This window comes from Diabrotica undecimpunctata, chromosome 9 (genome assembly GCF_040954645.1).
Source record: "Diabrotica undecimpunctata isolate CICGRU chromosome 9, icDiaUnde3, whole genome shotgun sequence".
Classification (NCBI taxonomy): Eukaryota; Metazoa; Arthropoda; class Insecta; order Coleoptera; family Chrysomelidae; genus Diabrotica; species Diabrotica undecimpunctata.
Genome location: NC_092811.1, coordinates 1793402 through 1805820, shown reverse-complemented (window position 1 = coordinate 1805820; position 12419 = coordinate 1793402). Strand labels below are relative to the sequence as shown.

Sequence of the window (12419 nt, the reverse complement as noted above, 5' to 3'; positions counted from 1 at the left end):
GTATAAAACGCGAAATTGTTAAAGCATTTGTTTTCTCAAGTTGCTGGCATGAAATAAGATGAGATTTTGGTAAGGTATCTTCTTTAAGAACACCAATCAATAAATGAGCAATATACTTTCCTGAGGAATCAGTGGTTTCGTCTACAGATATGTAAAAATAATTATCTGCAATTTCTTCCTTAATATTAATTAACACCGACGAGTATAGCCCGTTCACATTATTTCTTCTTAGAGACCGATCACTTGGAACATTAAGTTTGCAATATTTTTTTTAGAAACGAACTAAAATTTACATTTGCTAATTTTGAAAGCGGTATGTTTGCAGACACTAATGCGCGACACAAGTCTTCATTAAAAGTTTCTTGCTCATCTAATTTTTTTGAAGTAGATTGGAAACATTTAGCCATTGAAGTTTGATGTTTTCCTCCTATTTTTCCTTTTTTTGCAATGTGTGAAGCAGTTCTCACATGTTGGTCTATCTGAAATTTCTTCTCACATGCTATCTATAAATAAAAATAAAAACCTTTATTTTAACCCAACCTTTAAAATATAAAAATATACAAGGTGTTTTTGGTTAATCAAATAACTGGTTTGGAAAAAAAAACACTCGCCAAGTATTTTAAATGCAGTATTAATCCACAAATTAGTTTTTGTTACTAACCATTAGTACATCATATAACTTATTTTAAAATTCAACAAAAGTTTTTTTTTTGTTAATTCAATTACAATAAAAATAATTGTGTTTTAGAATAGCTGACTTCATAAAAAAAGTAAAGGTGAAAAAATTTTCTAAATACACACCATTGTATTGTACTATGGACAATTTTTCTCACTAAAGGAAGCTATTTTTCATTTAAAAACAACCTACGAGTACTAAATTTCAAGTAAATACGTTTATTGGTTTTAAAGTTATTGTTGTTATTAACTAAAAAAATTTAATTTTTTTTAATTTTAACACCCTGTATCTCGAAAAGTAAATAAGTTTAACCCCTCATTAACTATATCGTTTTGTTCAATTTTTCGAGAGAAGTATCTACAGTCAAACGTTGTAAGTGTCATTTGGAAACATCCTGTATGTATGAAATATTAGATATTTAATAGAAAATATTAGATACTTACAATTTTGCCACAGACTGAACAGTAGATTTTTCCCATATCCATAGACAGCTCTTTATAAGGTTTAATCCAAGTTGAAGCACTGGTTGTTTTAGGCATTATAAAATCACAATCTTCCTTTTTGTTACGCACAACGAGTGTTTACGCTTTGAATATCAAAACAAAAATGATTTACAAATCTGAGCATAAAATTAGAAATGTTTAGGTACCTAATTCAATAAACTGGGAGATTTTGGAAAATCCCTAAATTAGGAACAAATCTATTAGCCGTTTACCTGCTGTTAAGATACAATAAATTGTAGATAGATTTGGGGATTAGATCATAAAATGCAAATGAGCGAACCCTTAGCGATTATCCAATAACTGAATGCCTCAGTGACCGAGACTTTCTAAGAATGTTGAGGGCTACTTAAATTGATCTTCTTTGAAATTGTAAATGTTTTGTACCTGTAGAGATTACGTACTTAGATCATTTCTTGATTAAAATGACTACAAAATTTTATACAAGAATTGAAATAAATTGGTATGTTTAAAAATTTTCAAATACAGTATAAAAATCTGAACTTTTATGCACTTTATGCAAACTTTTATACAAATATGCCAAAATATGAAATATTTGCATAAAATATGCACAATATGCAAAATATGCAATATGCATATTTGCCGAAGTCTAATCATCATCATACAGACGAATAAGGAGGTAAAATGCATTTTTCGTGTAAAATTGAATGATGTTTAAGTTTACTTGAAATTTTGATTAATAATTATACTCTTAAAAAAGTTATATTGACTAATACTTAGTACGATCCGTGTAACTAGCGCCCTCTATGAGAATCAGATATAAAAACAAATTCATGGGATGTATCAGCTTCCAAAACATATTCGTATAAAATTTCATTACAATGTTGCTAGTAGTTTCGGCAAAATCGTAAAAAATGCGTAAAATTTTTTTTTCTTCAACGCCCTGTATCTTGAAAACGGATAGCGTTACAAAAAATTTTTACTAAGCAAACCCCAATTATTTTTCAGTTTTTTACCTACCCTAGAGACGGGGTTACCTTTTTTTGAAACACCCTGTATACAGTACCAACTATACTTGCATTTGTGATGTAGTATACAAGAACCGTAATATTATAAATCAATTTCTTACCCGGCTGTGAGGCTGTTAGGCCACATCTACTTTGGACCCTGCAAATAAAAAAAACATATCATTTGTACGAAAAGTAAAAGTTTTAAAAAAGGCTTAGGTAATTACAAAAATAATTTTATACTAAAATGATAACTTTAACCTATTGAAGAGTATAGAATGAATTATCATTCAATCAATTTTCATCAATAGATAATTTCATTTATCTTCCAAATAATTTATTCGGGGGACATTGTCATTTTTTCATGGTTTACAGTGGCTTAAAAATGTAAAATGGAGACAAACTGAGGCAATCTTAAATATATTATCCACTGTGCAAGTAGGTTGTATCTTCTTCTTAAGGTGCCTTCTTCATTACTGAAGGTTAACTATAACTACAGCAAATCTCTCTATCTTGAGCTGTTCTTAGTATCGAATGTGTGTCCATGCCTGTCCAGTCTCTTTCTTCCACTTTTCCTTCCATTATCGGTCGTAATAAGTTGTATTTTTCTCCTCTGTAAATATGTCCTAGATAACTCGTTTTTCTGGTTTTTACAATATTTAGGAGTTCTTTCTCATTCTCCATTCTTCTCAGCATCTCGTTGTTTTGCATGAGAACAACGAAACTGAACAAAGCTTGTCGAGTTCCTATACCGTTTCGAAAGCCAAATTGTTCCGGACCCATATTTTCTTCGCATTTTTTGTAAATTCTGTTATGGATAATTTTTAGAAATAGCTTCAGAATATGGGGCATGAGACTTAGTAATCGAAAGTCGTAGCTATTATTTTGTATTAATTTTACATACTTATTTGATCAGTAGTTATTCTTCCTGATCTAAAACCTCCTTGGTATTCTCCAATCGCTTTGTTATCATATTTTTTTATTCTTTTCCTAATAATTTTTGTATTTTATAGACTATTTCTAATAGTGCCATACCTCTATAGTTTTCGCACTCCGTTTTGTCTCCTTTTTTTTATAGATAGGACAAATAAGAACACTATTCCATTGTTTCGGCATTTCTTCCTTTTGCCAAATTATTAGTGTTAAGTGAAATATCCTTTCCTTCAATCTTTCACCACCTTCCTTAAAAATCTCAGCTGAGATACCACTTTCTCCTGCAATTTTATTTTTTAGGTCTCTTATTATTTCTTTGACGTCATTCAGAGTTGGTTTCTCGCACGTTGGTCTGTATTTAATAGATCCTCGAAATATTCCGCCCATCTGTTTAATTTTTCTGTTGTTTCACCTAGAAGTAAGCCTTCTTTGTTTCTGCAATACTGTGGATCATTTTTTGTAGTTTCTCTGGATTTCATAACTTCTTGGTAGACATTCTTTACCTCTTTGTCTATGTAGGCGTCTTCTATATTTTTTAATTGCTTTTCTAGCTGTTCTCTTTCTTTTTTCTGCATATTCTTTTCACTTTCCTTCTTCTTGCCACATAGTTCTCGATCGCGTTTTGGGTATTTTCTTTATCTCTTTGTAGTTTTGCCCTGTTTCTTCTTGCCAAAACATTCCTACATTCTTCATCGAACCAATCTTGCCGTATTTTTATATGCTCTCTTCCTATACACTTTTCCGCTGCTTCCAACATGGCTGTCTATATGGCTGTGAAAACTCGATTTCTTGGAGACCTATATCTACTAGTATTTATATTAGGAATATTGTACGAGATTCTAAACGTGAATCTGTGTGGCCTTCTGTCCTTGCCTGGGATCGGCTTTAGCAATTATTTTGAAAATGTCTTACTCTTCCGCAAATAAAACATCTTCTGTTTTAATTTTGAGATTTTTGTTGAAGATTTTGCTTAACATCTGGGATAAAATAAGTTGTTGATTATCTGTAGTAGCGACCTCATTTTCTTGAAATATTATTTCTTTTTATTTTGGGCGAGATCTAAATATACTCTTCACCGCCTTATACTTATGGGCTGAGATTAGTGGTCCATTTAGTTGGTGATGCTGTAATCGAATAGCTTGTTGCATTTTAACATCCTGTAGTTCATTTATGAATGCCTGTATAACAAATTGTTATTTACCACAATATTTTTTTTAATATCGGCTTCATATTCTTGCAGACTTTCATTGTGCCTTTGATATCAAACTTTCAGCTGACTTTAGAAAACCTGCTTTAGATGTTGCTGGCCAAATCTTTCATCTAAAGCTTCAACGAGAGAGTTTCAACTGCATCCTGGAGAAGAAATTGCAAGTTGTTTGCTGACTGTCCTCGAAGCGACACTACCAAGGAAGCTGCTATTTCTTTCTCAGTCGAGCCGTTTGCCTTAGCTGCAGCTTCGAGTTAAAAACGATGAATTTCCCGTGCTGTTTGGCGATCGAATGTAGGTGGTTTTAAAATTTTTCTAGTTCTAATTGTACTTGGGTGATGGATGGAAGGTGATGAAGCAGTTTGTTCAGATTTGACGTTAGTTACTGAATCAATATTAGATAAAGAAACTCAAATATTTGCCTTTCTACATAAGACTTATTGCAATCGTTTTGTTGCTGTTTTAATTTATCTTCTAAATCGGTTTTGAAAATATTTTGTTGTTCTAGTATTTTATTTTGGAACTGTTATAGTAGTATTCTGAATTAGTTACTTCTCCTCCGGAAGATCCTGCATAGGCGCCGTAATTGTACTAAGATGAATCACCGAAAAGGCCATAGAGTACAATAAACCAGCATATCTATGTTTTATAGACCTGACAAAAGCTTTCGATCGCATCCAAGCTGAAGACGGCTTACACCTACTGTATAAAAGGAACATACCAATCAATATTATACAAACCATCGAAAACATCTATTTCCATAATCTAATACAGGTAAAGATAAATGGAAAACTAACACAGTGTATACCAGTACAAACCGGAGTCAGACAAGGTGACTCGTTAAGCCCACTTCTCTTTAATATCATAATGGTTGAAATAATACAAGCAGTACGTAAAGGTCATGGTTACAGAATGGGGAACAAAGAAATCCAAATATTATGTTATGCAGACGACGCTGCATTAATCGCCGAGACAGAAGTCGAGCTCCAAATCTGGTTCCAGAATCTGGTTCAATACAACATCTGTGCAGCTATTCCGCGCTGTTGCAGGTAAGATAAAGATTGTCTTGATTATCGCCAACATTCGTAACGGATAGTCACATCAAGAAGAAGAATATCAACAGAAAAAGCCAAATATATGACAACATCTAAATACCCACTACGATATAAAAATGATATTGACGGGAAAATAATAAAGCAGGTAGCAACGTTTAGATATCTGGGGATAGATATAAGTAGTTACGGAGATGTTAAAGAAGAAGTAGGTACGACAACAAAGCTTAAAAGCAAGTAAAGCGGCGGTATCTCTTAATGACACAATCTGAAAGAACAAAAACCTAAGACAAGACACAAAAACAAGAATCTATAAAGCAACAATTAAACCTATATGAACATACAAGGCGGAGACACGACCTGACACATCTAAAACGAGACGACAACTAGAAGAGAAGATGTAACGTTATAAACGTCACATCTCTATTAATTTATATTTAAATAATTATTTCATTTTAATTTGTTTATTAATTTATTAATATCTTTATCTTCAGTTTAATTTTTACTATTTTTTTTATTTATAAAAATAGTTGGCGTCCCTGTTTTTCTCTTCTTCCTCTGTCTTTATTTTCTCTCTTTCTGTCCCATAGAATAAATATTTGCCCTCTCACTTTTGTTCGACAGACTATTCTGTTCTGTGTTGACTAACAAGCTAGTTTCATGATATCTATACCAACATTCTATGACATCTGTGCTAACTTCATTCAGTCTCCCACTTTCTGTCAAAACAACTTTTCTGTAGAGGGATTATTTTTTGCCTCTTTTTGAAATTTATAAAAGAAGGCAAAAATTATTATAAGACTCATTTTTATGGCCTACAACTTCTCTTGGGGTAAGTACTTTCATTGTGATATTTATTCTATAATCCTGACCGCATTTCCAATGTAACCTTACTTTCTTTCGAAAGCACATTTTTTTTCTGATATATGCATTAGGACTCTTTAACAGAATTTAACTAAGTAGTAACATTCATATTTCATTTTATCCTTGCCATACGCTATTTGTTTAAGTGTAATTTTGTAAGATGGCAAGGAAGTTAAACCTTTCTTTTTGATGTGTTTCTAATGCATGTTGTTTCTTATCCTTTTAGTTTATTGGAGATATAAAACTTATTGGTTTACTGGACATTTCATTGGATTTATTGAATTTATTGGTTGATTGGACACCAAAACTTAGTCAGGACATACAGCCACGTGTGACTGCAGCTCTCCAGAAGCCACAACTTCTAATTGGAGGATCCAACAGCTAGAACACACAAGCCGCCCATCGAAGCAATAAGTAACACTTATAACTGTTAAGCTTTGGCAGGGTTAATTATTGTTTTTTTTTATTGATTTAAATAAATATGATTGGTTAAAATTTGTCTTATTTGCTATCAACTGAGAACTCAGGTTCAATCCCTAGTTTAAGACAAGACGAACTCACCCTTGAGATACTGAGCTAGGCAAGGTATAGACGATAAGCTCCCATGGTTGATTGAGATATTATTTTTACAATAGTATTTCAATTCTCTTTGGTAGTCTTATCGTTACAAAGAGATGCAAATACTCTGACGAATATCAGGGAAAAGTCTGTTGAATAGGAAAAGAAGCGAAAACATTAGAAGAGCATGCAATAAAGAAGACATAAATGGATGGGTGACAAAACGGAAACAGGAGTGGAACGAACACATTAGTAGAATGACACAGGATAGGATAGTACGAATAGCACGAGATAAGTCACCAAATGGACGAAGAAGTATTGGCAGACCAAGAAAAAGATGGTGCGATAATTTAAATAATTTAGGAGGCTAATATTGAAGAAGAAACAGGCTTAAAAGCCCACATACAAGAAGGAAGAAGAAGAAGAAGACTTGTCCTTTACCTCCTCTCTCTTTCTTCTTATTTGTTTGTGAATTTCTTTATATTTACTGTTCTTAATAATTGTTGTAACGTCTTCTCAAATTTATCATTTCTAATATTTCCTTAGTCACCCATGTTTTTTTTCTTGCTGGTTTGTGTTTTTTAGATTGTCTTCAGTTTGTCTATTGTTTTTAGTTCAGATCTAAACTTGTCAGGATCTTCTCTCTCTCTCTCCAGTTTCCGTATTTCAATTCTTAAGTTCTGGATATTTTTGATTAATCTTTGAGTAGAATTTGAGTAGGGTGTAGCAAGGTGTAGTCAGTGGAAATATCTGCACCGGGGAAGATACAAAGAATAAGTTTAAGATTAAAAACATACAAGAAAATAGAATAAAAACGTTATATATATATATATATATATATATATATATATATATATATATATATATATATATATATATATGAATGTAATTTGCAAGTTTTGGATTATCATCTGCATGTTTTTATTATACCTACATCCTTCATTTTTTTTGAGTGGGTTAACTCCCAATAAAGATTTTTGCTTCGTCGAACGAGCACTTAATGTTTGCGCTAACGTTTCATACGCTCGTTTGATTTTACAAAAGCATTTTTCAACATCTGCAATGTCTCATGAATGACGAAGTGACGACATAAAAGGCCGGGCGAGGGAGGGAATAGGTGTATTTGTATTTGGAGCAATATTCGATGAGATGTTCCAGCGGATATTGGTTTTGAAGTTTACATCCTCTTTAATGAGCCTTATATTGGAAACTCGCTCGACTGTGACTAACGCTCTTCTGCTCTTGATTCTTGATTCTTTTAAATAAAGATCTCTTACGAGTTGCCGACGCGGCTAAGGAGCTATTTAACTTTTTTATTGTTGGCGATTTTTATTATTAGATAGTTAGTGAATGGAGGTAAGTTGTCGATAATTGATACAGGATGTTTTAGAACTTAATCTTTGTTATAAAAACTATTTATTTTCCTCTGTTGATGGACGGGAACCTTAGGTAAGCAGGAAATGTAGTTAACTTTAATGAACTGTATTAAAACTATTTTGTTTTACGTGAAGCTTTCGACAATTTATATTTACAATCTTAAAACAACTACAACTTGTTTCAAATGCAGTGGCGATCATTTATCGGATCAATAATTCCTAACTTAATGAAGCAGTGGCGTCCGAAAATATGCTTATGATTTACAATATGTCAAATTGTTGAAGATAAGTACAAAATGGAGAGAATGTATTAAAAAATAATATTGCCATAAAAGAAAAAAAAAACAGATAAAAAATCTTATAGGTACAGGTTTTTATAGATTCTTAAAGAAATATGTATGAGAGATAGTTGATGACAAATCCTTGAAGATGTGCAGCTGATTTATCTTTGTTTTTTTTACCATCAGTTTTTAATGAGCTCTTTGCTCAAATCCACAAGTTGGCTACGATATGTTGACGATACATTAGCAATTTGGCACCATGGCAGGGATCTCCCTACTCCATACTTGGAAAATATGTGGAATTCTACAGGGTAATTAATAATTACGTGATATAGCAAACATGTGCAAACGCAAGCTGTACACGTGGAAATCCCCTCAAGACAAATTGTTGGAGAATTGTTGAGAATTAAATAGACTACATTTTAGTAAATAAAAGATTCCGAAACAGCTTTACATCTGTCAAGACTTATCCTGGAGCAGACTTAGAGACAGACCACGTTCCACTGGTGGGAGTATTTCGAGTCAAACTCAAAACAGTGCAGAAAAGGAAAGCACAATCATACGACCTACGTATGCTGAAAGATCTTGATACGAGGATGAGAGTCCAAGCCACGTTAAACGAGCAAGTGACTGCAATTAGAGACGAATCGAACGAAGAACAAACGATCAAACATATTACAGAAATAGTGCAAAATGTAAAGGTTAAACACTTAAAGACAGATCGAATAATGAAGAAAAAATCATGGATGACAGATGAGATCCTGAAACTAATGGACGAGAGAAGAGAAGCCAAAAATGACCCAGACAAATATAAAACCATAAATATAGCAAGGGAAAGATGCGAAGAAATTGAGACTCTGCAGTTAAAGTACAATAGTCACAATGTACATAGGAAAGTTAAAGAACTCACAGGGAGACTAAGACGAAGGCAGAAAGGAAATATAACTGAATATGACGGAAACATCATCTTGGACAAACAGAGTAAAATAAGAACGTGGAAAGAATTTCTAGAAAAGCTATTTGAAGACCAAAGAGACACCATATTTGAGCTAGAAGAAGAGGTAAATGATGGACCAAGAATATTACAGCAAGAAGTTTACTCCGCAATAATACAGTTAAAGGATGGCAAAGCGGGAGGCCCTGATAATATACAAGGAGAACACATCTACAACTCTGGAGAAATATCAACAGAATGGCTAAAATCTGAGTTTATTGCACTTCCAAAAAAACCAGAAGCCAAAAAATGCGAAGATTACCGTACTATAAGCCTCATGAGTCATCTCCTCAAATTGTTCCTAAAGATAATTCATAAGAGAATCCTACAAGCTGTGTGGAAGTTAAATTTCCCCCAACCAGTTCGGGTTCACAAATACTGTTGGTACTAGAGAGGCTTTGTTCTCAGTACAAGTCTTATTCCAGAGATGCAGAGACGTCAACTGCGACGTATACGCATGTCTAGTTGATTCCGAGAAAGCGTTTGATTGAGTACAGCACGCCAATATGATGCAAATACTAAAAGAAACAGGAATTAACAACCAAGATCTGAAAATAATTAGAAATCATTACTGGAATCAGACAGCAAATCTCAGAGTTGAAGGTGATCACACTGACTATGTGAAAATCATGCGTGGAGTGAGGCAAGGCTGTATTTTGTCTCCTCTAATCTTCAATCTGTACTCTGAAAGAATATTTATCGATGCTTTGCACGAAACTGAAAAAGGTATTCTACTAAATGGTTACCGGCTAAACAGCATCAGATATGCAGATGACACCATAGTATTTGCGGACAACAGAAGACCTACAAGTTCTCATGAACAAAATCACGTATTACAGTCAACAATATGGACTCATAAACGTTATAAACGTTAAGAAGACAAAGCTTATGATAATAGGCAAGAAAAGGATAACGGAAGGTCAACTCTACGTCAATCAATCCCCTGTAGAAAGGGTGACGCACTACAACTACCTCGGCACCATAATAAATGAAGAATGGACCAACAACCAGAAGATTAGAGCACACATCGGAAAAGCTAGATCCACCTTCAATCGGATGGGGGCCTTCTTCAAGAGTCACAACCTCTCTCTTGATACAAAAGTAAGAATGCTGCGATGCTACGTCTTCTCTGTCCTTTTTTATGATGTTGAATCGTGGACCTTGAACGAAGATATGTGCAGAAAACTGGAAGCATTTGAGATGTGGCTATATCGGAGAATACTTAAGATCCCGTGGACTGCAATAGCAAATAGCAAACATACAACTTTTTAAATGGTACACCCTATATATTTTTTTATATTTATATTCTTCTCATAATTCTTGTTCTTATAGTATCGGGGTTTGCATTGCCATTATGCATTAGTTATTTAATTACTTATTCGCTGAAAATTGTACAATGGGAATTCACTCTATAAAATATTGCTGTTACCATAACTCCTAAATAAATTAAAATCAAACAAAAATGTCATTTATCTAGATATGTTAAAAAAATTTAAATTTTTACTCTTATAGTTGTAAGTATTAAAATATTCACTTTGTTTACATACAGTGTGTAAAAGCCAAATGGAATAAATTCATTATTTAGGTTACTGTACATATTTATAAAAAATCCCGAAACACGTCAAATTTAAATTATACCTTAACATTCTTTAACGTGAAAATGCAACCCCTACCTTCAACCCCCTTAGAATGACAGGTACAACCCCCAATTTTTAAAATAGGAAGTATAGGCTTGTGATATATCGTTTGAAAGGTCTTTTCATTCTCCATCCAAAAATGTTGTCGCTTTCAAGTTCATTAAGATTAATTAAGATAAAATAAATTAAAATCATGTGGTTACCGAAATTCGCTACAATACAATCAAAAACTAAAATGTAATGAAAAACGTAATAAAATGTAGAACACGAAAAAGAACTATAAATGTTAATGAAGTAAATGTTCAAAATTTTCACCGCGAACGTCTTGGCAACATCCTAATCTCAAATAAAACTGTCTTCTAACATTATTTAACATAACAGGCGTGATCGACCTAATCGCAAGCGTTATTCGTTCTTTTAAGTCATTTAAATCAGAAGGTTTAGTTTTGTACACATGGCTCTTCACATATCCCCATAAAAAGAAATCTAATAATGTAAGATCAGGTGATCGCGCTGGCCATTCAATCGATCCTCGCCTCCCTATCCACCGATTGAGAAATATTGTATCGAGGTACTGCCGGACATTAAGTTGGTAATGTGGTGGTGCTCCATCCTGCTGAAACCATATCGTATTCGCTGGAATTTGAGGGTTTCCTGGATCAGGATATAAATTTGCCAACGTTGGAATGACATCATTTTGAAGTAGTGCCAAATAATTGTTTCCATTCAAGTTGCCCTCAATGAAAAAGGGGCCAATGATATTGTTAAGTGAAAAAGTACACTCATCAGAAAACATAACGTCTTCTAATTGGATAATATTGTTATCCAACATGTCCATCATTTGCTCACAAAAAAAAGTTCTCCTATCAAAATCGTCTTCCATGAGCACCTGAGTATTTATCATCTTATAGGGATGCAATTTATTTTTGTTTAATATGTTTACTATCGATGTATGGCTAGCATTGAATGTAGTGGATGCCTGTCTACTCGATGTATGTGGATTTTCCTGAAACTCAAGCAACACATCTAATTTGAGTTCATAACCAGCTGCTTTTTTTATCTGCCTTACATGACCAAACTCGCGAAACTGCTTCTCTATTTTACTTATTGTTCCTTGGGATATAGGCGGTAAATTATTAAATTTCTCATGAAATAGGCGAGTTACTTCCTGTTGTGTTCGGGTGTTATCTCCGTAACCAATCATTTGTAAAACTGTTATTTTATGCATTTCCGTTAATCTAACCATTTTTCAGAATTGAATTGAACGAACTTTTTACTTAAATTAAAATACTGACAACTTAAATAAAACAATTTACTAATGCGTGTTAAAATAACGTTGCCACGGAAATTCTTTAAAGTTTTTTAATGGTTAC

At 33.2% G+C, this 12419-nt stretch overlaps 1 protein-coding gene across 1 annotated transcript in view; it reads right to left on the bottom strand.

The window, feature by feature from the left end:
• Window positions 1–12419, bottom strand: part of LOC140449382 (uncharacterized) — an 89096-nt gene that overhangs the window by 44281 nt on the left and 32396 nt on the right. Inside the window, exon 2 of the mRNA XM_072542534.1 lies at window positions 2267–2304. Within this exon, the coding sequence (XP_072398635.1) occupies window positions 2267–2292 (26 nt within the window). The 5' untranslated portion in view covers window positions 2293–2304. The remainder of the gene's footprint in view (window positions 1–2266; window positions 2305–12419) is intronic.